This window comes from Opisthocomus hoazin, chromosome 12 (genome assembly GCF_030867145.1).
Source record: "Opisthocomus hoazin isolate bOpiHoa1 chromosome 12, bOpiHoa1.hap1, whole genome shotgun sequence".
Taxonomy (NCBI): domain Eukaryota; kingdom Metazoa; phylum Chordata; class Aves; order Opisthocomiformes; family Opisthocomidae; genus Opisthocomus; species Opisthocomus hoazin.
The window spans coordinates 15,896,876-15,922,978 of NC_134425.1; the positions used below are offsets into that span (position 1 = coordinate 15,896,876).

General features: G+C 57.9%; 3 protein-coding genes and 2 non-coding genes across 6 annotated transcripts; 3 read left to right on the plus strand and 2 right to left on the minus strand.

The window, feature by feature from the left end:
* Positions 1-10: 10 nt before the first annotated feature.
* On the minus strand, positions 11-2,441 carry LOC142362805 (C-signal-like). The gene is given in 7 exon segments (XM_075433422.1): positions 11-94; positions 96-125; positions 471-581; positions 867-1,025; positions 1,452-1,712; positions 1,815-1,933; positions 2,426-2,441. Coding segments are annotated over 7 exon segments (780 nt in total).
* Positions 2,442-2,748: 307 nt separating this feature from the next.
* LOC104328607 (C-signal) lies at positions 2,749-5,113 on the plus strand. The gene is made up of 6 exons (XM_075433680.1): positions 2,749-2,918; positions 3,226-3,277; positions 3,507-3,694; positions 3,972-4,130; positions 4,488-4,607; positions 4,901-5,113. The coding sequence occupies exons 1-6, from the start codon at positions 2,772-2,774 to the stop codon at positions 5,012-5,014; spliced, it is 780 nt and encodes a 259-aa protein (XP_075289795.1). The 5' UTR covers positions 2,749-2,771; the 3' UTR covers positions 5,015-5,113.
* Positions 5,114-15,610: 10,497 nt separating this feature from the next.
* TRNAH-GUG (transfer RNA histidin (anticodon GUG)) lies at positions 15,611-15,682 on the plus strand. The gene has a single exon. It is a non-coding gene; the product is annotated as a tRNA-His (tRNA).
* A 2,022-nt stretch (positions 15,683-17,704) lies between these two features.
* TRNAK-UUU (transfer RNA lysine (anticodon UUU)) lies at positions 17,705-17,777 on the minus strand. The gene has a single exon. It is a non-coding gene; the product is annotated as a tRNA-Lys (tRNA).
* Positions 17,778-18,932: 1,155 nt separating this feature from the next.
* Positions 18,933-25,878, plus strand: LCAT (lecithin-cholesterol acyltransferase). 2 transcript variants are annotated; one of them, XM_009933611.2, is made up of 6 exons: positions 18,933-19,138; positions 21,808-21,964; positions 22,403-22,518; positions 22,854-22,949; positions 23,228-23,452; positions 24,715-25,878. In XM_009933611.2, the coding sequence occupies exons 1-6, from the start codon at positions 18,991-18,993 to the stop codon at positions 25,335-25,337; spliced, it is 1,365 nt and encodes a 454-aa protein (XP_009931913.2). In that variant the 5' UTR covers positions 18,933-18,990; the 3' UTR covers positions 25,338-25,878. The 2 variants fall into 2 exon arrangements, with proteins under 2 accessions (XP_009931913.2, XP_075290019.1); XM_075433904.1 differs by lacking the exon at positions 18,933-19,138 and adding an exon at positions 21,392-21,588.
* The last annotated feature ends 225 nt before the right edge of the window (positions 25,879-26,103 follow it).

The window sequence follows — 26,103 nt, forward strand, 5'->3', positions numbered from 1 at the left end:
CGTCGGTCCGTCACCAGGGCAGGCTGTTCCCTTCCCAGTCGAGGAAGGCTCCGGAGGTGTCCTGCGAGAGGCCGGCCAACACGGTCAGGATGCCCCCGCACGCTGTGCTCTGCCATCAGGGGTGCCTGCAGGAGAGGACGCGGCGCAGAGTCACTGCCACGGCCACCACCGGCACGGAAAGCAGCTGGGCTTGAGCGGACTGGAGGGCGCACAGCCCGGGGAGCAGCACCCGGGGTGCTCACGGGGTCATTTTTCCTCCTTGCCGCCCCTCTGCTCTCCGTGCTGGAGTGGGGAGACAGGGCTGGCTCTCCCCTGCACTTGGCACGTTGCAGCTTGCTGCCTGCTCCCTGCCTGCTTGGCCGCGGGAGACGGTCCTGGCAGCCCAGCACGTCCCACAACATCCCCTGCCCTCCCCGAGAGCCAGGGGTACAGCAGGGGTCCTGCTGACCCTCCCCTGCGCAGCCCAGTACCTTCTCCGTCCCCATGTCGGTCTTCACCCAGCCAGGATGGATGGCCGCGCACAAGATGCCCTGGTCTCGCAGCTCTGCAGCCAGGCACCGGGTCACCATGTTCTGGGCAGCCTGGAAGAGGCACCGCCGTGCCAGCGTGACTCGGGGCCTGGGCTGGCATTTGCCAGCCAGAAAAGGGCTGTGGAGGTGGGAAGTGGGCCTCTGCCCCGGGGTGAAACGTCGGCACAACCGCCTGGAAGGCTCAGCCCCGGGTGCTGCTGGTCTCGTTCTCCGTGCTCGCGCTTGGGAGAAGCAGGCAGGGGCTGGGTGGCCTGGGGCAGGTGGGTGCCCCACGGGCTCCCCTCCACGGGCACGGGGCACAGCAGAGCATCCCCCGCACCTCCCCTGGCCCCTCACCTTGCTGGCACGGTACGGGTACATGGGGGCCTCCGGCACCCCGAGGCACAGCCCGATGGAGCCCAGTTTGGTGGAGACGTTGATGACCGCGGCCCTGCTGCAGCTCAGCCCCCGCTTCCCCGCGCCCTTCGCCGCCTTCTCCAGCAGCGGCAGGAACTCCTGGCACAAAGACAGCCACGTTCTGTTAATGCGTGACCAGCCCTGAGCCCGAGGACCGCCCTGGAGGTCTCTGTCGCAGACCATGGGCGAGCAGCAGGACAGACCCCCCGGCAGCAGGGCAGGGGATGGGGAGGATGCCCCAGGGATGGGTCTGGCTCCAGCCTTTCCCTTCCTCGGGGAAGGTGCGAGCCGGCGCAGCCAGCCCGGGACAGGCAGGAGCTCCAGCTGGGGAGGAGCAAAGCATAGGAGATGCTGGGCTGGGCTGAGCCACCTCTCAGCCTCCCTGCTCCTCTGGCAGGCAGGGGAGAGCCACGGTCCTGGCCTTGCCCCCATCATGTGAGAGAGCAAGAACCCATGTGGCTGAGGGCACCTTTGCCGTAGGGAGCATCTCCCCAGGCAGGAGAATCCCAAAAGGTCCACATGTACCTTGGCAACCAGGAGTGGCCTGACCACGTTGGTGGCGAAGGCGGAGAGCATCTCCTGCGAATCCAGGGAGCGCAGCGTGGTGTGCAAGCTGACACCCGCATTGTTGACGAGTAGGTTCAAGCCTTGGTCCTTCAGATGAGACCCCACAGCCCGCACGGCCCCTCGGATGCTGGCCAAGTTCACCACGTCTGCCAGGGCAAAAATCACAGTGGAGGAGAGCTCCAGCGGGTCACGCAGCGTCCGCTGGAAAGCATGCCATGGCTGGAATGGTTCCCGTTAAACCAGCATTATCCAGAAAGGAAGGACCAGGTTTAGCAGGTGAGGGTGTTAAGCACGATGAAACGAGCACTGGTCTGTCCTCACCTCGTGGGTTTGCAGCCTGAGCTGAATTAAACCATGACTCCACTCCCTTCTGGTCACGTGGTGTCTACTGCTGAGAAGAACTTCGCTGTGTTTGCCCTTTGTGTTCAAGGAATTTATGGCTGCACAAGAGATGCTTGGTCCTCGCGCGCTGAGGCTCCCGGTTGTACTCGCACCAGGAGCCAGCACAGTCAGACGCGAACACTTTAAGACACCGTCTCTGGGGAAACAACCACCTAACTACGCTCTTCGAGTCCTTCTGCCTTGCACCGCAGTCACAGGGGCTGTTCACATCGTGGGGGCACGTTCATTTTATTGCTGAATTAGGTGAAGACCTTCTCTGGTTGATCCCGGTTCTGACTGACCACCTGGAGCTATCTTCGCCGTTTTAAACAATTTGTGCTTAAACCGATCTTCCACAGCACAACTTCCCGCAGCTTTGCAGCTGTTTCTACACAAAGATCCTTCCTTTTTTCTTTTGTTTAGATTAGGAATTGGCTTGGAAGAGGGAAGAACAAGGTGGAGAATGTCTGCTCGTGGACATCTGACGCACAACCTGGTACACTGTGGAAAGCCTGTTGAGCCCGCAGGGGCTGGGAAGCTGTCACACTCACCCAAGCCCTGCGGCATCCCACGTCCCTCCCATGTGCTGCCCCCTCCCTCCTCACCCACAGCAGACTGCCCTGGTCAGGCTGGCCCGTACCTCCTGGGTTATGTGGCCGGGTTTCCCCAGGTCATCTCAATTTGCGTGAAAAACCCAAGATCTTTTTGCCCTTCGGTAACGAAGGCTGGCTCCCAGCCAGGAACTTTGTCCTAGAGTTCGAAGAGCTGCAGAGTTTGTACCTGGAGAGCATGTTTGTGCAACCCCTGAGTGGGAGGGGTGGCCATGAAAGATGTTATAAAAGAGCATTAGGGAGCTGAACAAACAACGTGAACTGGAGCAGCGAGAGGTGAAGCAAGATGGGAGAGCTTCGCGTCTGCTCCGTTCTGGTGACTGGGGCCAACCGGGGAATCGGCCTGGGGCTTGTCCAGCATCTCCTGGGGCTGCCAAACCCACCCAAGTGGGTCTTTGCAGCTTGCCGGGACCCCGAGGGACAGCGAGCACAGGTGAGGCCGGGCTGGGACGCAGCGGGTTGTGCTGGGGACGGAGGGACAGGGCAGCAGGTGGGAGAAGAGAAGGGGTTGGCAAAGGGCTGGAGCTGCAGCCGGGCACTCGCGGCACAGGGACAGTGGCAGCTGGTGCGTGCGGGGACCACGGAGTCCATCCGACGGGAGCACGGCAGCCAGAGCAGGGTGCTGGGTGCGAGGCGGTGCCGGGATGGAGCTGGAGCGACGTGGGCTTTGCCTGGGAAAGGCTGAGCCCCTGCGCAGCCCCTCCAGCCTCTCCGTGCCCACGCGGTCCCCTCTCTTGCAGGAGCTGCAGAATTTGGCCTCCAAGCACCCCAACCTGGTCACCATCCGGCTCGGTAGGTGCCCCGAGGCGGGGGTCCCTCGCCCCGGTTCCCCTGGCTGCGCACACCCGGGGAGCCCCATGCCGGGAGGGAGCCGTGCCAAGGGACGGTGCCCACGGGGACACCGGGTGCTGCCGTCCCTGCTGCCATGGGCAGCCCCAAGGGCACATCCCTGGGGGGACACAGGGGACCCCAAGCCACCACGGGGACACGGGCACCGACCTGCCCTGTGTCGGCTCTGCAGAGGTCACCGACCCCGCCAGCGTCAAGGCGGCTGCAGCCAGAGTCAGGGAGCAGCTGCGGGGCTCGGGGCTGAACCTCCTCATCAACAACGCTGGAATTGCCAAGGTGAATTCGCTTGATACGGAGACGCTGGAGAGCATGACCCAGGTCTACACCACCAACACGATTGGGCCCATGCTGCTGAGCCAGGTGAGACCCCCACCGGAGCTGGGCTGTCCCGGGGGCACGAGGGGCCGGTGGGTGAGGGTCCTGGCTCTGCGCTGGTGCCCGATGGGCTCTTGCCCAACAAGAAGCTCACGGAGCCGCAGGCTGGAGCTCAGGAGCTGGAGCCTGGTGGGCTATGGCAGTGGGAAGAGGAGGGAGGATGCTGCGGTGCTGGTGCCAGCGTTGCCTGTTGGGGAAGGAGCTGGTCCTCGCCCCTGTGCCACCTCCGTGCATGGCCCCATCTCCTCTGCTCTCCTGGCAGGCGTTCCTGCCCTTGCTGAAGAAGGCTGCCCAGGGGAGCCCGGGCTCGGAGCTGAGCTGCAACAAGGCAGCCATCGTCAACATGTCCAGCTCTGGGGGCTCCATTAAGGATGTCTACCTATTCGATCGTGCACCAGTTCTGTCGTATCGCTGCAGCAAGGTACCTCCACGCTGCACTGGGTGTGAGCCCAGACGCTGTCCCCCGCCAAGCAATCCCACAGGCCTTCCAATCCCCCCCTCAGTCCCTGCACCTCTCCGCACCGTGACTGAGCTCCTATTGGTCACGGGGTCCCTCTCACACCACATTCCCCTGCCCATCCCCAGTCCCACCTCAGAGGGATGTGCTGGGACGGGCCCTCGGCTGGGCTGGGTGTCTGCATGGGGATAGTGCAGCAGCACCATGTGACCCCGGGAGCGAGCTCCACCTGCCATGCCCTGTCCCTGCCGCGGGGTCCAGCTGCGTTCCCCTGCAGCCACCCTTCCCCTCCCATCGCTGTCCCTGCCCTGTGTCCCGCAGGCTGCTCTGAACATGCTGACCAAGTGCCAGTCCCTGGGGTACCGGGAGCACGGTGTCCTCTGCGTGGCTCTCCACCCCGGCTGGGTGCAAACCGACATGGGGGGCTCAGGGTCACAAAAGGTAAGTAAGCTTTTGGCCAGTGTCTGGAGAACCTCTTTATTTGGGAATTACGGAGCTAGCTATGGATTGAATGGTCACAGAGATGCTGGACTCCAGAAGAGCTCGTTGGGAAATGCCCTGAGCTGGAGGCACATCAGGGAAGAAGATGAGAGTCAGGGAATTTTTCTCATCCTGTGCCAGCCTCTCCTCACTCACACACGAGAAAGCCTTGAACCCCTGGGCAATGATCTGCTCTAGGGCAGAGATCAGCCAGACCGTGGGCACACAACCCTGTTTCTCCCTCCGCCCCGCAGCCTCCCTTGACGGTTGACGACAGCGTGCGAGGGATGCTGAAGGTGCTCTGCTCCCTCTCCGAGAAAGACACCGGCACCTTCCTGGACTGGGAAGGGAATATTGTGCCCTGGTGAGACGCCAGCCCAGCCTCCTGGCAGCAGGACCCTGTGCTGCGGCACCGAGTTGTGCCTGTGTCTTAATAAATTCGTGTCTGTAAACAACAAGTAGCTCTGTTTGAGCCTTCCTCTTGGTCTCCTTTTAACTGTCATTGTAAGAGTCCTCACAAATGCTTTGAGTTTCTTAGAGTTGATTCTGCATGTAATTCAGCTAGGTTGGTTTGAATCTCTGATTTCCCCTGAGTGGGGACTGGCTATCATCCTGGTAGAGCTTTGTGCCTGGGCACAGAGTGGTTCGTCCCACAACTCTCCCGCTGACTGGCAGCACAACCTTCCCAAGCGTTAATCACCCCTCCCAATGAGCCCGTCCTTGCTTCTCAGTACAAGTTCCAGCAGAGCACGGCTCTTTGTTGGCTCCTCCACCACGTATGTCAGGAAGATGTCACTGAGGCTCTCTGGAACCTCCTGGGTTGTTTATGCCCTGCTGTGTTGTCCCTCCAGCAGATATCAGGCTGGTCACAGTCCCCCTGAAGACCAGGACCTGCAAATGTGAGGCTACTTCTAGCTGTTTGTCGGTCTCACACACTTGTTCCTCCTGATCGGGCAACCTACAGCAGAGACCCGCTTACACTGACACCCAACCCAGTCTTCTCCTTCATCCTGGCCCTCAGGCTTCCAGTTGGCTCATCACCCATCCCCAGGCAGAGCTCCACGCACTCCAGCTGCTCTCCCACATGAAGCGAAATCCCACAAAGGGGTCCCCGAGCCCTGCTGTTGTCTTGGGATTGGGGATGCAGCTGCCTGCATCAGTCTCCGAGCCTTGTCCGTATCCTAGGAACTGGAATGCCGCTGCGTGCACAGCCCCACACCAACAGTGGTGGCACAGCCTCTCCAGCTGTGGCTGATGAGCTGACCAGCACATCTGGACCTCACAAGCTGAGCCCCCATCTAGGACGCCCCCTCCCCAGGCTCTCAGTGCCCTCCGCTTCTGCTTGGGGAGTGGGCAGTAAAGTGGGGATAGCACCCCACAACACCCACCACATCTGCCCTCCCTCTGGCAGGAGCTGGGGGCAGAAGGCGGGTCCTTGCAACCTCTTTGTGACATGGTCTGGGTTCACAGCCGGACATTCCATTTCAGAATGGAGCTGGAGTCCCTTGGGTGAAGCAGAAGAAGCAGATGGAGATTGTGGAGGAGACGTTTCCTTCTCACCCGCCTGCTACAGGAGTTAACCCAGAGGAAGTGGGGGACAAGGATGGAAAACCTGTGGCCAGACGCGTTTCCAACACTCAAGAATCTCACCATTGGTGGTGAGGCTTGTTATCTCCTGCGTGTTGTAGACAATACGAGCTACAAAAGTTGCTGTGGAAACACGGGGGCTTTTGAGGAGGACTGGATGGGGCTGAAGGTTGCAACTTGAGCCCTGTTTGATCACCCCTTCCAGGCTCAGAGATCGGTTTGGCAGCGAAGACTCCTGGGTGCTCTCCCTGAGGACCTTCCTCTGCCCCCTCATTGCTGCCCACTCCCCAGGTGGAAGCACCTGCCACCAAGGGTTGCCGCTTGCCTTGCAGAGGTGATTGCCCGCCCGGAGATCCCAGCCACGGTGGCCATGCAGAGTTGGGGAGCACAGAGCGGGCTGACAGTGGTCCCTGCAGGGGAGACCCTGGGGGTCTGCTGCACCTCTGAGCCCTCTGTGGGCACCACACCATCCTCTCGCTGGTGTGGACATCTGTTCCACATCTTCTGCAGAGCACCTTACATGTTCTTAATTGGGGTGGCAACACGTTTCACCTCACTCATCTCCTTGGGTCAGCGTGTGCTGAAGGGTTGTGAGCTTGGAGTGTGACACATCTTTTGCTTGCTTTCCAGAGATCCATATGGTTTGGGATAGCTTGTCGGAATGCATCAGACAGCACTTGGCACAGGACATGGTAAGTCTTGCCTGCTGTTCCACCCCTCGTGAAACCCTGAGAGCTTGCCTTGCCTGAACAACACCATGCCATCACTTCCCTGCTCTGAAAGCAGAAACAGTCACATGGCAGGATGCTGCTGATCCTTCCTGTGACACGAATGAGAGAAGAAAGTGTGAATCACTTTCTGGGCTTTCTCTCAGCTCCACTGCCAGAAGGGGAAGACCATACCCTGGTAATTCTTTAAGGGTTTGTCCCTGTTGGAAACCCCTCCCATTACGCCCAAGGCAGGGGTGTTGGCTCTGCTTACTTTTCCCAATAGCTTCCTTGAGCAGAGCAGAGGAGAAAGAGCAAAAAAGTCCTGGAGTACATGCTTTCTCTCCAAAGTTTCCTCAGTGTCCCATCTTGGCCTTTGTAGGCTCAGGGCAAGGCAAGGCACAGGGTAGCATCCCCATGCCCTGACAAGTCATTGGATGCTTACAGTTGGTCCTTATTTTTTGCCTCCACTGTTTGCAGGGTGTCCAACTGCTGGGCATTGGGACATTCTATGTTCTGAAAGAGTGCACCTGCATGGCAAACAGTCAGGTTTCGATTGTTCGGAGACCCATGTTTCATATGTCCGAGGTGATTGCAGAAGAATGCAATCTCAGCTACGCCAAAGCAGATATTCCTGGTAAGAAGTCAGATTAAATAACAGATTAGATCTTTGCCTGCCCTTGCACCACCCTTGAGGAATCAGAAAGAGCCATTGTGTGTCCTTTTTTGGTAATATGCAGTCAGTTAGAGGATCTCTTCTTTAATTGCTTTCACACTTGGCTCCATACCACTTACGATTATGCAATATTGGGACAGCTTTCGGACTGTAATTTATTGGAGCTGCTGTTCCTAACGAAACTGAGATAAAGCTCATGTTCCACATTTATGGTGCTGCCCATCTACCTGTAATGGCAAAGGCCAGAGTTCCTGATGACTCTTACAGGCTCCTTCCAGAGTAAAGTGGGTACAGGTCACTTGCAGACACACCCGAACCAAAGACGGGGACAAGAGTTTAGGGCAGGACCCATGGATGGCCAGATTCGCCATAGTTTCTGGTCAGCTGCGGTGTGACACGAGCAATGCTGTGGGAAATGAAGAGCCTGGGGCTGTGTTTTGAGGGGTTCTCCTCTTCCACATGACTCTGCCTCCCGGGTGATTGAAGCATCAGGTGCATGCGCAGGTACGAGGGGCAGGGGGACAGTTTTGCCCCTCTGTTGCTGCTCCATGAGTCTGGCAGAGACTGAGCCGGAGCGCACTGGGTGTGTGGCCAGCGCCGCGGGCTTTGGCGTGGGGTCCGCATGCGTCTCCCCTGCCCTCATACCCAGTGTTCATCCTCCCGACACTCTTAGGAGCTGCTAGCATGGGCTTCAACAGACTGTGCTGGAGCAGCGTCCTGCCTGAAGCTCCAGAAAGGCTTACCCTGTCCTGCTGCAGAGGTGACTTGGTTTCTCTTTTTCTGTTCCCCAGCTGATGTGACCGTCGTCACTCTGAGGTGTGAGGAGCTCTCCGTGTGTGCCCAGCTGCCTTTTACAAAGGTGCAATGCTGTGTCTACGAGACCGTGATGGCATTCTTTCGGGCCACTGCTAACAGACAGGACACGGACTTTGTCTTCAAGGACATGGGCATTCTTTCCATACGAAACAGGGAAGTCACCATGAGATTTTTCGATGACTTTCTCCTCCTTGTGGAAGGCTCCGGAAAGTTCCTGGAAGCCCTTCTCAGTGTAAGTGGATCCCTTCCCTAATCCTGTCAAAGGGCACCTGTCAAAGGATGACTGATCAGGAATCTAGTGGCCTGTGAGGACCCTCCTGGCCACTGCGGCGGTCGTGGTCTACAGCAGAGCCAACTCTGCAGCGTTCAGCTCTCCTGCGCAGTGGTGTAGCTGACATAGGAGGATCCAGGAAGAGTCACCTAGAGTTAAATCAAGGCTCTACCTAGCCCAGCATCCCACTGTCTGTCCCAGGAATGATAATGGTGGGGCTTTGATGGGTTCAAAAGTAGACACTGTCTAGGGAAAGAGTCCAAGACACAAGGACATGCCCACTGCAAGATTTCATTTCCCTGCATGTGAACACCATGGGGGTGACCTTACCGCTTTTGAGTCAACTTCTTCGACCACATTTGCGATGCTGGGGCAGCAGTTGTGCACCTGAGAGGCTGTGGCTTGCATGGGGCAATGCATGGCGGTGTTGTTGCTCCTTGTCAACTCCAAACCATGCACCTTCTGCCTGAAAAGCTCAGGTTAGCCAAAGAAAACTTTGTTACGGGATGTCTGAGTGGCTGTGTCTTCTCCGAGCAGAAGAAAGACCTTAGAAACAAGGTAAAAATGACCCTGCAATGCTCTCACATATCTCTGTCTCTGTTTCAGACCCCGAGGAGGAGACATCCAGTGGTATCTGGCAGAGAAAGTCCTGATTTTTGTGTGGGTCCTGGTGGTGTCTTTGTGTTGCCACAGTACGTTCGCTTCTCATTGGCTGAGGAACTCAGACAATGTTTTCCATAAGGTTTCCCCTGACTCATCATTTTCTTCTGGGTGCAATTTCAAAATGGAAACTCCCAGAATTTCCTGCACATGGATTGTACAGGAAATGTGTCCCTGAGTCAGTGCTAGATTCATACAGGTCCTATGTTTGTAATATAGCTGTGCCTTTGGTGGGACTTGAGGGCCCCAAGTACCCCTAAGTGCTTGCTTCCCGAGTCCCTGGGGGATGGGAGGAGAGATTTGTGTGGAGTGGGGTTTCTCAGAGTTCTGACCTGAGCTGGGGCTGCTCAGCAGTGGCATTAATGACCAAGGGGGGGGGGGGGTATGCATTACAGATGCCCTGACGTGAGCCTGAGTGGGTCTGCAAGAGAGCTGCAGGGAAGGGTTAGAGTTCAGACCAGTCTTGGCCATTTGGGTAAAGAGAGAGTAGTCTATTCTCTGTGTCCATGAACAAGAAGAGAAGATGAGAGATGATCTTCTGCGAGGGAGACAACTTTTTGAGAGTTAGAATTGGGAAGCCCTGGAGCACTGATGAGACCTGTTGTGTGCTGCCAGACAATGGAGATATTGTGTCGCTCCATTTCCTAGCAGCTCTCAAGGATGTTGCACATTGTGGTTTGGAAAGCAGTGGCCTGGAAAGACCTTCTCAAATCTCCCTGTGCTGCACTGTTAATGGGAGATGCAAAAGGCAATGTGGTGTCCCTTTCTTAATCTGATGTCTTCTCATTTTCAGGTTTGATTTTATGTTTCCCCCTGAGAAAAAAGCCATGGAAAGTTGCTCTGTAGGATCTCTGCAGGCTACAGAAGACAGGGAGAAGGAAGAGAAGGAGGAGAAAGAGGAAGATGAGGGTGACAAGCAAATTGAGACTGATGGTAATGACACATCTGACTTGTGAGAGAGTGGGAGGAGTGGCATGTGGGCATGGATGCTTGTATGGGGGGGTTCATTTAGTCCTCAGCAGTAGGTGGTTGAAGCTAAGGCCAAAATGTGGTGCCCTGAGAGGGAAGACCGCATCTCTTGTGCCTCGCTGCACACAGAAAATCCCAAGGCACCCACTACAGAAGACCTCGTAGCAACACACGTGTCCCCAGGATTCTATGCCCTGGTATACATTGCAAGCTGCTTCTTCATTTCAGGAAGCTCTCCCTTGAGCTGCCAAGGGTAGAGGGGTCTACCTCTCCCACAGATCCTGTGCACTCAAGTATGGGGAGAAAAATTGCCTGGAGATGACTTTTAAAAGGCTGCTAAGCTGTACCAAAGACCTCTGAGAGAGTGAGACCTTTTTGAGATGGTGGCGTCAAGGGAATTGGATTGTTTTATCAGATGCTGGAGCTGATCTGACTGTCATTCTTGTTAAATAGCCCAAAAAAAGCTTTCTGTAGAGTCTTCCTGTGGTAAAGTTGCAGAGAGCCCTCCTACTGAACGTCCCTTTTCTCAACGAAGGCTGTCTAAATCTCCATCCACGTTATCCAGCCCAAAGAAAGGGAAGGGGCAGAAAGGCAAAGGAAGAAGTTCAACTGACAGGTGAGCCTCATGGAGAAACGGATGAGAGTGACCCTGTGCTCCTCAGTTTCTTTAATGAGTTGTTCCCTTTGTGTGTAGTATCGGTGTAGTCTTTGAAAGATTGTTCAGGTTTGTCATGGTGATTGATGTTTGTGTGAAGAGTCACTCCAGGAGCCGAGGAGATTTTTCTCCTTCCTTTTTGATGTCTATGAACCTCCTCTCATTTTAGCATAAACGATGCTGCTTTTCAAAGAAAAATTAAGTTCAGAACATCCTCCCCCAGCAAGGCAGAGAAGTGGCTGTGTTCACTGTTTTCTGCCTTGGATTTAGTCAGCTGGAAGACTCTGATTTCTTTCCAGATCTGGTGGCTGGGGGCATTGTCTGGCACAGCAGGAGTACCAGAGAGAGCTGATGGCCAGCGTTGCGTTCATCCCTCAAACACGTCCTCCTTCTCCTGCACCGGCTGCCCCCGAAACACAGCCTTTAGTGTGTGTTTCACAGGGGGAGAGTCACGGTCCCTCCAGGCTCTGGTTATTGCAAAAGCCACTGTTGTTCTCTTTGTTCCCTTGAGACAAGGACCACATGTGGGTGTTACAGCTCACGTGGGTGCTACAGCTCGAGTTTTAATTCCTCCTCTGTCAACACGAAATCGATTAGCCAAGCATGCCTAAACCTCCAGCAGAACTGCCGTCTGCTGCAGGAGCTGGCACTGAGATGCCCCATTCCGTACTCACATAAGCTCACCCTGTTTCGTGTTTTCAGCTTCCTGCCAAAAAATCAGAAGAGCTTCTTGGTGGTGGAAAAGGAGAGGAAGCCGAAGCAAGCTCTTGATGTCAGACCTCAAACCACACCTCCCGTTTTTAGAAATGAAAAGAGGATGTCCCTGTCGCGCCAGAAAACCAGTGTGCAGGTCAGGGGCTGAAATGGGGTCTGGGTGGAGGTCCCAGGGGACACTGGACAGGGTCATTGAGGGTTCTTGGTGCCCTCAGGGCCTCCAATTCCTCCAGCTGAGCCATCTTCATGGCTCGGTGATGTGCTCTGACCTGCTGGAGGATTTAATCTCCTGGTTCCTGCTCCATTTTTCAATGGCCATCCCCTCCCCTCATTCATCTTGTCATAAGTGATGCCCTCACAATAATGTGGGGCCGGTGGGGAACTAATGCCCCCCCCCCAACCCGGAGGGCTGTGCTGGGGGGAGTGACTCTTCTGGTTCCTCTGCTACAGCTGCAGGTCCCCGCCTGTGGTAGTTCATCCCATGGGGGTTCTGAGGGTGGAGCAGACCATGTCGAAGGGCTGCACAGACCCTGTAGCTGCTAGCATCTCCACTGCCGGAGGTCCAGAGCACCTGAGGGAGGTGAGAAGCCTCCTAAAAACCGTCTTCTGGTGCCAATGCAGGCTAGGTCTCATGAAACATTGACAGAGGTTTGGCCATGCTCACTACTGCCACTGGTTGGGAAAGAGGAGAGGACTGCTCCCTTGCTGCACACACCCACAGTGAAGAGAAAGCTGGAGAGCCCACAGGGGCTGGGCAAGGTGAACCTGTCCACCAGCCTCAGCCTGGGAAACCTGAGCTGCAGCAACTGGCCAAGGCGTGAAAGACTCCAACTCCGGAGCCCTGGGGCTGGGTATGACATCCTCATCTTCCCCATGACCTGGCTTAGACCCTGATGCCAGGCAGCCCCAAGCTGCCTCCCAGTTGAAGGCAGGGGGAGGCAGGAGCGGCTCAGACAGAAGGTGAGAAAGACATTTTCCCTGCAGCCAGCTTTCCGTTCGAGCAAACTACACCCTGCAACTCCTGGAGACTTACCACATGCGTCGGGAATACTGGAGCAGAAGAGTGGAGGGGAATCGGCAGAGGAATTACAAAGAGAATCACTTTTTCTGGTAACTCTCTCCAGCTACAAACGGTGACTCCTCACCCCTTGCAATGTCCTTCTCTCCACAACCAGAGCACTCAGGGGAAGCAGGTCTCTCACTGGCACCCATCGTGGGAGGGCAGCAGGCTTGGGAAGCTGGTGCCTGAGATGAGTCACCCTGCCACTCAAGGGCCAGCTGTTGGCTACTCCAGTAGGACTTCTAGGTGGGACCAGGAAGTTGTGGGTGGCCAAAGAGACGAGTGTTCCTCTGGTGTTTTCTAATTAGACACTGAGATGCCTTGCCCTGTGGGTTGATGCCTGTTCGGTCCAAAATCTCATCCTTTGCCCAGGCCATCCCCAGGCTGACGACCTGCACATGGGACCTTATCATTGCCTTGGATGCCAGGGCCTGTGTCCCATCACAGAAAGTGCAGAAATGCCAGAGGAAACAGATCCCATAATATCCAGCCTGAACTATGCCCATAGCATTTCTGCGCCCTCCTCCCTGTGCAATAAAACCAAAGTGTTCCTCCTTCATGCCACAGCATTGGGCAGCGGATGACCCTCTGGGATAGAAGGGAGAGGACTTCTGGCAGAACAGAGGACACGTGAATATGATGGGGAAGTCTGCAGACATGGTCCGGAGCCACCTCCTGAAACCTGCCAGGACCTGAAGAGTGTCCAGCCCTATAGGGCCACCCTTGCCTGGCGAAGTGTAGTCATGTCCGTGTGGAAGATCCCATGACTTCTCTCCATATTATCTCCAAGCCCTACTCTGCTGCACTCCGGTACTGTCCCCATCTACGTCAAGATGATGGAGACCCTGTTCCTCCTGGAGAAGGTGCAGGAGGCCCTGGAGCTCCGCATCCAGAGGTGTGCCAGCAGTGGGACTGGCCCAGGAGGTCACCAGGAGCACCCTGGGCACAGCCATCTGCCTCCTGACAGCCCCAAGCAGCTTTCCACCTCCAAAGCTGTGCCCAGAGACGTGCTGGGGGAAAGCGAGTGTCGGCTGGGAACCATCCCCAGCGCCGGCTGCACTGCCCGCACTGCAGGGCGTAGAAGCCACGAGGGCTGGGGAGGGCCCCCATCACCGATCCATCTATATTCGTATTAAATCCTGTCTCTGTCTTTCTTCTGGGTGGCTGCGCTCCTTCTTCTGAGCCAGCATGCGGAACCAGGATGGGCTTTTGGTGCCGTCTGCATTTCCATGGGACACACACGGCGCTGGGGGTCCAGGCTGCGAACTGATACCCACAGAGGCTCTGGGACTCAGCACAGGGCTGATGGAATGGGGTGGGGGACCTGACGGGCACGCGGGGTGTCTGGTGTCCACGCAGGGCTTGGGAGCACAGGGGATCACCCACTGCATGATGAGGGATGAGGAGAAGGCAGTGTGATGGTACCTGGGCTGCCGTGGGCTGTCCAGGACGCGGAGCAGGGAGGTCTCACCTTCATGCCAAGTCCTTACCTCTCCACCAGCGCTAAACTCAACCGGCTCCAGGGCCAGAAACAGCAAAAGCAACTCCGGAGTCACCAAAGCGCCCTCTCAAAGGCGTAAAACTGGCGGTAAGGTAGACCCACAGGGTACGTGGGACCAGTTTGCTGTCCCTGCTTGGGCACCTGGGGTGTTTCAGGGGCCTGTGAGAATCAGCAGCAGAGAGCAAGGCAGGGGCAGGACAGCTCCGGGAGAGCAAATTCCTGGCCCTCCCCATCCTTGCCAGACGTGAGGCCAGTTCGGCAAGACCAAGGGAGGAGAAAGCCCTGATGAGGAGCAGAGGAGAAGGGGATCAGGCTGGCATTGGATCCATCTCTCTTGGCCAAATTCTATTCCAGACCACCTCACACCACTAGCTCACACCTCTGTGGCACAGACCCAATCACGAAGAGGACAGAAAAGAAGGACAGAAAGTAAGGTTTCCCCTCCAAACCAGGCAGGAGCAAAAAGCCTAGAGGAGGAAAGAGCAGGCAGCACTGCCCAACACACCCCATCAACTGGGCTACCAGAGGGCAAAAATGGGGTGGGGTAGGATTAGAAGTGTCACAGAAGAAGCTGGAGTAGTGATGCTGAGTGAAAACCAAGGGCTGAAAGGCAGAGCTCGGTGTCAGCACAAGCCCTGGAGACACAGGCTTGGAGGACAAGACCCAAACCGAGGAGCCCCGCAAGGCAGACCCCAGCTGGGAGGCTCAGCCCAACCATGCCGCCTGCCCCGGGCTTCCCTGAGCGATGCTGCGAGGTAAGGGTTGCTCTGCAGGGACCATGGCCAGGCAGGGAGGTGGCAGTGGGACCCCAGGGACGTTGGGTGTTGCATGAGGGGCCCTGGGGACATCCTAGGTTACCTGGACCTCCCTGCCCAGGTCCTTTCCACAGCATCACTGAGCTCCCTGTGGAGATCCTCATACCTTTTGCTGTATTTTAAAATCAATTGCCACAATATTATTATATCATGCACTTACAATGCCATAAGATTACTTCATTATGCACCTCTAGTATAACTGAGCCTTAGCTGAAAATATTATAACTCTAAATTTGCTGTATTCTAGCGTGATGCCCCTGCTGCATGATGCCCCCACGGCGTGGTATACCCTTAACTGCGGTGTCCTTTGCAGTAGCCTCGGTCCCCGGGTGCCACCCTTCCATTTTGCACAATTTAGGGCCCCGTTCCAGCTTGCTGAGGCTGCGAGCAGCAGCATCCAAGTCCGCTCGTAGCCATCTTAAAAAGACAGCGTGGTTTCACTCGCTGTACTGCGCCGGATGCCCCGTGTCGGGAAAGGGGATGGTGCAGGCTGTCTCCTCTGCATGGTCCCGGCGCTTGGCAGGACTTGTTCTGCTGTGATCGTATAGTGGTCAGTACTCTGCGTTGTGGCCGCAGCAACCTCGGTTCGAATCCGAGTCACAGCAATGGTTTTGCAAAGAGCCCAGTGCATGACAAAGCCAGGCTGAGGATGCAAAGGAGGCAGCTCCGACGTGCTCTCCTCTCCTAAGCGTGACCGGACTCACGCCTACGATGATTTCCCGACCTGTAGTCACTGCGCGGGGTCTCTCCGATTGGGCTGCAGCCACACTTCTGGGAAAGCACTCCAGCTTCTCCCTTTTCCAGGCAAAGCCTGAGAATTTGGAAGAGATCACCCAGCTTTCCCTTCCCTTCGCCAGAAGATGCCGGGGCCACACTGCAGAGCCAGAGGAGGTGGGAGGCAGCTGCTTGCTGCCCCAAGGCTCAGCTCCCTGCTCCTGCCCTCCAGGGTGAGAAGGATCTGCCACAGTGACTGCCTGGAGAAGATGGAAGATCAAGCTGAGGAAAGCCCCGCTGCCGGCACTCCCAGCTCTTAGCAACGGGATTTCGGCTGCAGCACCTCCAGGGATGCTTTCACAGCAAAGGCAAACCCCATCCAGCGCTGAGGGATGCCCTGACGAGCCGTGGGTCTGGGAACCGGAGGTCTCATGGGCACCAGGACGTAGGCGGAGATCTCTGGGGTGCACCAGGAGCTGCTTCAGCTTGAGGAAGCCTTTTAAACCGTTGCCTTTCCTCTTCACGAGCCTTCAGACAATGGACACCCCCTGTTTGCTTGGTCTTGGTGCCCTCTCCTGACAGCTGCACAGATCTGACCCTGGGCGGTGGCTTTCAGAAATGAAATGACGACGAGCGTAAGGTATTGCACAGGTCCCGCTTGGGGCTCAGCTGGTGAAGAAGACACTGTCTTGATTTCTTCACCGCTGCACGGGTAACTGGAAGTAGCAGAGGGCTCAGCACCCAGGCAGATGGACTCACGTGTCCGCAGGGCTGGTGTGTGGCAAGGGGACAAGGGGGCTTTGTTATCACATAAACCAGATTATTTTTCTTTCACACTTTATCCATAGCAAGAAACGGAGAGCAAGATTCATTACGCTTTTACCTTTAGGATTTGCAGTTCGTAGGGCACTGCTTGCACAACTTCACACCCCTCCGATCTTCTTTTCCACTGAAAACGCATATTTCTTTATGCAGAAAAAGCTCAAAAAGCGTTTTCCCGTCTAAGAAGAAGGAAGAGAAGACAAACGTCTAGAGCAGCTGCCTTTTAGCAGCAGAAGTACCTGTCCCACTTCTACACAGCTGAGAAGCAGAAACACAAGGGAATATGTAATTTCTCCATCCCTCTTTTTTTTTTTTTTTTTTTCCCCCAGAAAGCCAGTTTGGGGTTTAAGGTATCTGAAGAATAGTGTACAGTGCTTGGCTAACCGATGTGTATTCAGGCTGAAAAATGTCAAAATCCCAAACGGGATATTTTTCATCCAAAATTACTCAGCTTTCTGTCACTAGAGTTTCCATTTTGCCAGAGTAACCTGAAGTGTAGATACACATACACAGTGCAACCAGGGCTTGGCTGAAGCAGCGTGGTGGCCACACACGTCGCTGCAGCCTCTGCTCTCACATGAGCCATCTTCTCCTAGAACGATACAGGACTTGGCTTTGTCTGGTGTGAGTCTGAGGTGACGGGCAACAAGATTCTGTTGATTCAGGCTGGTTGAGGTTGGAAGGGACCTCTGAAGGTCCCCTGATCCAACCTCCTGCTCAAGCAGGGCCACCCAGAGCTCGCTGCCCAAGACCACGAAGGATGGAGTCTCCACAACCTCCCTGCCAGTGCACGGTTACCCGCACAGTGAAGAAGTGTCTCCTGACATTCAGGCGGAGCCTCCTGTATTCCAGTTTATGCTCATTGCCTCTGGTCCTGGCACTGGGCACTGCTGAGAAGAGCCTGGCTTCCGTCCTAGGAGAGATGCCCCAGCCTCATCATCTTCGTGGAGGAGATGTGAAGAAAAAGGAGGTGTGAAGATGCTTGTGGTGAGGATGGGAGCAGGGGAGGCAGTTCCATCCCCATCTCAGCTGTTCCAGGAGGGATTTGTTCCAGCGGGAAAGAAGCGCAGGCTCCTAAAGGACAACACCTCCGCCTGAGCAGGGGCTTGAACCCTGGACCCTCAGATTAAAAGTCTGATGCTCTCCCAGCTGAGCTACCCAGGCTCCTGGTGGGGTTGGGGAGAGGGGTGGCACAGGGTGGGGGGACCACGACTCACTGTGGCACTGGTGGAAGAGCGCGGGGACTCACTGTGAACCCCTCTAGCCCCGTGGGGAGGGTGAGCTGGGGGCTGCCGGAGCCCAGCAATGCTTTTGGGCTCGATGCTGGAACGGGAGACGGCTGCGGGGAGGAAGGGTGGCAGGGATGGTGTGCCCTGGGAGGGGGCCACAGGCTCCAATGGGACCCCAAAGGCCCCCATTCACAGAACCCCAGAATGGTGGGGTTTGGAAGGGACCTCTGGGCAGCACCCAGTCCAACCCCTGCCGAAGCAGGGTCACCCAGAGCAGGCTGCACAGGACCGCATCCAGGCGGGTCTGGAATATCTCCAGAGAAGGAGACTCCACAGCCTCCCTGGGCAGCCTGGGCCAGGGCTCCGTCACCCTCAGAGGGAAGAAGTTCTTCCTCGTGTTCAGCTGGAACTTCCTCTGCTTCAGTTTGTGCCCACTGCCCCTTGTCCTGTCACTGGGCACCACTGAAAAGAGTCTGGCCCCAACCTCCTGACACCCACCCTGCAGATATTTATAAGCATTTCTAAGGTCCCCTCTCAGCCTTCTCTTCTCCAGGCTGCACAAGCCCAGCTCCCTCAGCCTTTCCTCGTAGGAGAGATGTCATGGGGCAGGGTAACTGGGGACACGCTGCTGCCATGGGTCCCAAGGTGCTTCCCACCCTGTCCCAGCCCCAGTGTCTCCCAGAGGTTTGGGGTCTGCCCGGGATGATGGGCAGTGCCAGGCCCCTCGCCGAGGGCAGGAGGAGTGGTGAGGGGCTGCGTTACCCCAGGTGGGGAGCAGGCAGCCCTGGGGGGTTACCCTGGGAGCATGGAGCAGGGGGAAGCGCGTGACAGCCATGACCCCAGCACGCAGCAGAAGGACACCAAGGCACCGGGAAGCTGGTAAATTCACGAGCCCGCTCTGTTGGCACCCCCGGGCAGAGCTCTGGGGGCATGGAGAGTCCCCGGGCACCACTGGGCTGCCTTGGCAGGGCATGGCATGTCCGCAGGGCCAGACCTTCGGCCCTCCCCGTCCCTCCTCCCCATCACGGCCAGCCCCTTGCAGCTCTCCCCTCCCCTGCAGCCCGGGTGCCTGTTGGCTGGACCTGCGTAAAAAAATATAAAAGGCTGTTTTGCTTGGAGACGTCCGGAGGCTCCCGGCCGAGCTTGCCATGGGGAGCAACGGCGCCGTGGTTGCGTTGCTGACGCTGTTGCTGTTCCTGCAGCCCACGTCCCAGTTCTGGCTCTTCAACGTCCTCTTTCCACCCACCTCCACCCCAGAAGCTCCCCCAAACAACAGCACGCCGCCTGTGGTACTCGGTAAGGCTGGCGTGGGGTACGGGTGGGCACTCTGGGCGCAGCGCAACCACCCCGGGGCCGGCGGAGAGGTTGGGGTGCCATACTGCCAGCACCTCGTCATCTCTCGGCTGCGGTGACCCTTTGCATTCTGGAGCTGGAGCCATCGAGGCGGGGTGGCACACGGGTCCGAGGTCCCTTCCCATCCTCAGGGCTGGGCAGGCAGGGGTGGTCCTGCCTGGCTGCAACTGCCCGGAGCTGGGCAGGGGGACAAGCTGGGCACCCCAGAAGGCAAATGGGGGGCTCTGATGTCTGACAGCTGGCTCAGAGGGGGGTTTTAGGGCTTGCTCAGTTCTGGGGGGGCTGCGCTGGCAAAGGGACAGGGGCTGCGGCACGTCCTCATCTGCCGCTTCCCACGGCTGTGAGCCATCATCCAACACCCCTCAGTCCCCCAGAGCCCGCTCCGTCCCGCGTCTTCTGCTGCTCCCCGGCGATGGCGAAGTCATCCTCTGCTGCTGCAGAAGGGCGTCCACCTTGCCTCCCACCCAACGCCCACCCTGCCTGGGGGATGGCGCAGAGGAGAGCGAGCCGGCCGGGAGGCGAAAGGAGAGGTCGGGGCTCAACCTCGGGGAGGTGGAGGTGGAGGTGGGAGCTGCAGCCACCGGCTGGTGCCTCCGTCCTGCGCAGCTCTGCCTGCCTTCGCCCCTGTGCCATCACCGGGGACTCGAGCTAGGCTTTTGCTGTGAAACCTCTGCGGAGCAGAGTTGGTTTTTTTTTTCTCCTTTTTCTTGAACCGGGCCGAGTTTCCCCTTTAAAAAGAGAAGAGAAAAAGCAGAACATCCCTGCTGCAACGCCGAGGGCTGACCCCGCAAAGTCCCTTCCCAGAGGCATCAGAGAGCAGGGGACAGTGTCCGGAGCCTCGGTGTCCGGGGGTTGGTCCTGCTTGGCCACGCTAGTGGCTGGGATACTTGGGTGGCTGTCACCAGGCGCCTCTTCTCAGGATGACCTGTGATGGTCGGAGCATCTCCACGTGTCCCCAGTACCAGCCTCAGCCCCTGTCATGCACCCAGCCGGGTCTGAGTGCCCCATGTGCCGCTCAGCATCCGTGCGTAGCCCATCCCCCTGGGCCAGGAGTCCTGGAAACCCCCAGTGCCCTTGGGACCATTGATAACCCCTCTGCCCCCACAGGAACTCCCTTAATGATTACCTAATGTCCTCTGGAAGGGGAGGCAGAGCTCAGGGCTGTGTCCCAGGGGCGGGGGTGCTGGCCGTGCACCCTCAGGAGCCATCAGAGCAGTGTTCCTGCCGTGGCGTGGGATCTGGGGCCATGGTGGGTGGGCCAGGGTAGACCATCTCCGGGCCAGGCTGCCCATGCACCCCACGACAGGGACAGTGCTGTGACTCCCCAAAATGCCTGCGCCCGCGGACCCTGGGATGCATAGAATCATGGAATCATAGAATCATTAAGGATGGAAAAGACCTCTAAGATCATCAAGTCCAACCGTCAACCCAACACTACCATGTCCATGCAGCGACACTGGAGGCTGGTGGGGACCAGGAGAGATGGGGCATGTCCTTCTCAGGTCAGAGATGCTTGTCGCCTGCATCCTTCAGCCCCTGCGCCAGGCAGCATGGCTCCCAGCCCGCTGTGTTTGCGGGGTCCCACAGCCACAGCAGACCCATCTCCAGGTCCCAGAGCACAGTAGGGCAGGCATCTATGGGGACTTCAGGCCAGAAAGCAGCTTGTGGTGACCTTGGGGGAAGCGCTTTACGTGGGACACACAGCAGCACTGGAGGTCCACGCCATCCCCAGCCATGTGTTGCGGGCCAGTCCTCAGACCCACTGGGGCCATGAGGTTCATCACTCAGTGCTCCCATCCCACCAGGCTCGCAGCCATTGTCCTCTGCAGTCCCTTCACCTCGCCCTCGGGGTCAGTGCTGGCACCAGGAACTGGCTCTTGGTTCCCACACACCGACTGGGAATGCTCTCCACGGTGTCTGACCCCGGCACAGGCACATACAGTGGGCTGGCACTGGGATGGGCATCTCATCCCTGTTGGGAACCACACTGAAGCTCCCAGAGGCAGACCAAACACCCCAGCCATGGTCACCCTCCATGGAGGGAGCCCAGGTCGCTCATGGCAGGTGGTGAACTTGCTTAAAACCATGCTGTGTTTGCCGTACGCACTATTTGCACTGAATTCCCACAGGCTATGGTTCCATTTGGCACCGAACCGCTTCAGAGACCTTGCTCAGCCTGTGCAGAGGGTTTAAAGTCCGGGAAAAAAGTGCGTGAGCCTCGGGTGCCGGCGCCGGGGTGGCTTTCACCTCTCTGGAGACTCTCTGTGCATGCCCAAGCTGTCTCACTACCCCAGGACAAGCTGCCAGGGGTGCGGTAGGGCTGGGCAGCCCTGAGCGGCACCGACCCCTTCCCCAGGGCTGCAGCGAGGAGAGGCGGATGGAAACCCAGCAAGGCAGGGGGGAATAATCCGGGGTGCTTCGTGCTGGTAGGGATTGGCACGTTTGGGCTGAGGGTGGCAGTTCTGGGGGCCACCCCATGGGAAAGGCAGCTCGGGGGGTTCCTTGAGGGTGCATTTTTCGCACCGCTTCCACGCTTGCCCCACTTCTCGGGAAGCACTGGGCCAGTGGGACAGGTTCTGTGGCTGACTTTGCTCTTCCCGCGGTGCCTCCAGTGCCCGGCTGCCTCGGGAACCAGCTGGAAGCGAAGCTGGACAAGCCAGACGTGGTGAACTGGATGTGCTACCGCAAAACGGAGGATTATTTCACCATCTGGCTCAACCTCAACACCTTCCTGCCAGTGGGAGTCGACTGCTGGATCGATAACACCAGGTACCGCTCACCCCCACCCAGGGAGCTCCCCAGGGAAATGACCTACTAGGGACTTCCCTCCCCTCTCCTCCTGCCCGGCCACGACCTGGCACACGTGGAAAACCACAGGACTGCTTGGGAACACGGCTCCGAGCTCCTGTCCCTTTCCCCTGTCCCTGCCACGTGCTCGTGCCCAGCCAGAACATACTCAGCACCCACTGGAGATGCAGCCACCCTGCCTGGGGCCATAGGGCAAGACGGCTGCTGCAGCCCGCTCCGTCAGATCCTCATGCCCCGAGGTGCTGGGCGATCGGTGTGGACGCTGGCTTGGCACCAGTCCTCCTCCCCACCCGCACAAGCCTTGGAAACAGCCACCCAGGTCCCAGCTGGCACCCTATGGCCTCCACCCGGTCCCTTGGGGACGTGGATCTTCTGCTGCTTTCTGTCCTGTCCCTGCAGGGTGGTGTACAACAGAACCTCTCGGAAAATGTCCAATGCCCCAGGGGTGCACATCCGCGTGCCTGGCTTCGGAAAGACCTATTCCGTGGAATACCTGGATCAGAGCAAGCTGGCAGGTGAGAGGAGGAGAGGCACGGGGTTTCCAGGGATCCCACGTGCTCCCTGCAAGCGGAGAGGCGTCCCTGTCTGTCCAGGGGGGGTCGGTTCTGCAGAGAGCCCGGGTCACCTGGGAGCAAGGGAGGTTGGCCCCAGGGACACCTTCCCTTGGTCGGCAGGACCACCCCATCCTTGACCCCAAGGTCAAGGATGCTTGAAGCTACTACCTCTGGCTGGAGCCACCAAGCTAGAGGGCTTACCAGAGGACATTGTGGCCATGACCAGGACCAGAGTGGAAAAAGATTGGCAAGAGAAGACCACAGCACTGATTCCAACCTGTTCTCTCTGCCCGTAGGTTACCTGCACACACTGGTGCAGAACCTGGTAAACAACGGCTACGTGAGGGACCACACGGTTCGGGCAGCCCCCTACGACTGGAGGGTTGGGCCCCGTAAGTCTGGGATTGGTGGCCAGGCCACCGAACGGGGAGGCAAGCAGGATGGCTCTCATGGCGCGGGTGAACCGACTAGTGTGGAGGAACTCCCCAGACAGGGACAGCTGCCCATGGCCATGGGTGCTTGGCCATTCGCGGTGCTCTCGTGTGAATGCGTGGTGGCACTTGTGACCTCTGCACCCCCACCTCTGTCCAGCCAGGGCTTCTGGGGTCAACCCTGGAGCCCTGCGGCCAGGAGTAAGGTGGCCAAGAGCTGGTGCTGCTCTCATCCACAGAGGAGCAGCCGGAATATTTCCTGAACCTGAAGGCACTGATCGAGGAGATGCATGATGAGTACCAGCGACGCGTCTTCCTCATCGCGCACAGCATGGGCAACCTGAACATCCTCTACTTCTTGCTACAGCAGACGCAAGCCTGGAAAGACCAGTACATTGGGGGTTTCATCTCCCTGGGTGCCCCCTGGGGAGGGTCTGTCAAGCCCCTGCGTGTCCTGGCCTCCGGTGGGTGACCTCTTGTCTGCAGCCACCTCTTTGCTTGCTTTCCCTCCTGCGGAAATGGAAGAGGGGGTGGTGGGCAGGGGAGGAACACGGTGGTGGAGGAGGTGGGGGGCAGACGGCCGAGAGGGTCTGTGGAGGCAGCGCTCGTGCTCTGGTGCTGATGCCCCTACATCCCGAGGTGCGGAAAGCAGCACGAGGTCCCTGCCGCAGCCCCGGCAGTGGGAGAGCAGTCCAGGGTGTTCTCTGGAGCTTGCTCTGGTCCGTGTTCTGGGTCAGTGGATTTGTCAGAAGGGTCGTCCGGCAGGCTGGCCATCCCCCTTCCTCCGCACCAGCCATCGCTAGACACCCTGCAGCACAGCCCGCACCATGCCCAGGGACAACTCCTGGGCTAGGGGTGCTTCTGGAAAGCCCAAACACCCCTCCACAAATCTTGGGTCCAGAGAAGCAGCCCAGGGCATGCACACCCCTCCTCACTGCAGCCGCAGACATCTGCACTCCCTCCATCCACGCAGGGCAACAGTCTTGCTTGGGTCTCGCCCCATCTCAGTGCCCACCCCCCATAAGCTTCGCTGCTTTCAGGCTTTAATCTCCCTTCACCCAGTTCCTCTTTCGCCTCTTGGCAGCCCAGAAAGCCACAACCACTTGCCTAATGCTGACAGCCCAGAATATCGACAAGTCACAAGCTGAGCCTCCAAAAATGCACGGAGTTTAAAACCACGTGCTTGAAGTTTTAACGTCTGGCCCCTTGCATGACCCTGACGTCACCTCCCCATATTTTCCTCCGTTGCCACAAGGGCTGGAGATGTTTTTAAGGTAATCTGGGGTCGCTGCACAGTCTTAGGGCTCCAGACCCACCAGAAATGCAGAGGCTTGCAGGAGGCATGGAGGTTGGCCACCCACTGTCAGCACCCTCGTTGGGCTTAGCTCACTCCTGTCCCTGCAGGCAGGCGTGGAGGTGCCGGGGTTGCAAGGAAAGTCTGGGGTTGGGTTGGTCAGGGCCACCACACACCCAAGTTTCTCTACACTCGGGCCCTCCCAGCAGCTAGAGGTGTTATGCCAGAGTTAAGGGTTTGGAAGGTTGCTCTGGATAGCTGCGGCCAGAGGGGTGAGGAGAGGACGTAAGAGTTAGCAGGGGAAGATCTGAGGTGGAACCATACCCCGGAGACAGCTGAGTCGCTGCCGGACGGGCTGATCCCAGCCCAAGGGGCATCGCTTGCCGGGGTGTATTCGCTGCTGTTGCTGACGAGCCCATGTGTGTCCCCCAGGCGACAACCAGGGCATCCCACTCATGTCCAACATCAAGCTGCGCGAGGAGCAGCGCATGACAACCACCAGCCCCTGGATGTTCCCAACCAGCCTGGCTTGGCCTGAGACCCACGTTTTCATCTCCACGCCCTCCTACAATTACACCTACCAGGACTACCAACGCTTCTTCACCGACGTCAACTTGGAGGACGGCTGGTACATGTGGGAGGACATGAAGGACTTGCTGAAGGACTTGCCGCCTCCTGGGGTGGACACGTATTGCCTCTACGGCACAGGCCACCCCACCGTGGAGACTTACATATATGATGAGCATTTCCCCTACGAGGACCCCGTGGACATGATTTATGGTGACGGGGACGACACCGTCAACACACGCAGTTCGGAGCTGTGCAAGCGATGGCGTGACCAGCAAAAGCAGAAGGTGCACGTCCAGGAGCTGCGAGGTGTTGACCACCTCAACATGGTCTTCAGCAACCTGACGCTCAGTTCCATCAACGAGATCCTGCTGGGGAGCCCCCGGGAACAGGGCGAGCCGGGGCAGGTGAGATCCAGCCCAGAAGCAGGCAAGGTGGGGAAGATCCTGCCTGGACGGAGGGTCCTGAAGGAGCCCAAGAAGAACTGAGAGGACTGAGGGCCAGCTTCCCTCCATGCTGGTAGCTACCGCAAGCTGCCATGCAGGACTCGGGGCTGAGTATGGAAGGAAAAGGAGCAAGACCACCAGCTGAGGTGGATGGGCTGGCACCCACTTCCACATTGACTGGTTTTTCTTTCGGGAATGGCGATTAATTATACTTCAGAGGCTTGTCACTTCCCACTAGCAGGTGGATAATTAACCGCGCTGCCAGCTCATTAACATCACACTTGTGAATTACAGCGTACGCACAAGCCCTCGTCGCTAGTAAGCCATGTTTCGGCGCTTCAGAGGCTGTGGATACCGCGGTGCTATAGCCTCTGCTCACTCGGGACCGAGCAACTCGTGCGATGAACATGGGCTCTGACTCCGCGGGGCGGTCGCAGGGGTGGCATGGGGGTGGCATGGCAGGGTATGGCTTGCGAGAGCAGCTCTGCTGGCCGCCAGCGTGCAGGCAGCGAGCTGGGCTCCCCGGGCAAGGCCAACTCGAAATCAGCAGATTTATAAAATAATAAACACCCTTTGCTTCTGGGCGCTGAGCCTGCCTTGTTCGTGCCGGCCGTCACCGAAACCGGAGGCACTCGGTTCCCAGCAGCACCCCGGGGGCTGGGGCAGGGGGAACAGCCACATGCTGGAGGAGGCAGCCAGGGTGGGCGATGCACCTGGGCTTGGTGACCTGACTGCGGCTGGCAAGGCGACCAGGGTGGCGATGTGACTGGGGTGACAATGCGACTGGGGTGGCAACAGGACTGGGGTG

Bases quoted from the DNA above. Each gene is read 5' to 3' on its own strand.
- LOC104328607 (XM_075433680.1), top strand. From the start codon at position 2,772: ATGGGAGAGCTTCGCGTCTGCTCCGTTCTGGTGACTGGGGCCAACCGG. The intron at 3,695-3,971 runs GTGAGACCCCCA...CTCTCCTGGCAG, and splicing joins GGCCCATGCTGCTGAGCCAG to GCGTTCCTGCCCTTGCTGAA. The intron at 4,608-4,900 runs GTAAGTAAGCTT...TCCGCCCCGCAG, and splicing joins GGGGCTCAGGGTCACAAAAG to CCTCCCTTGACGGTTGACGA.
- LCAT (XM_009933611.2), top strand. From the start codon at position 18,991: ATGGGGAGCAACGGCGCCGTGGTTGCGTTGCTGACGCTGTTGCTGTTC. The intron at 19,139-21,807 runs GTAAGGCTGGCG...CGGTGCCTCCAG, and splicing joins CACGCCGCCTGTGGTACTCG to TGCCCGGCTGCCTCGGGAAC. The intron at 22,519-22,853 runs GTGAGAGGAGGA...CTCTGCCCGTAG, and splicing joins GGATCAGAGCAAGCTGGCAG to GTTACCTGCACACACTGGTG.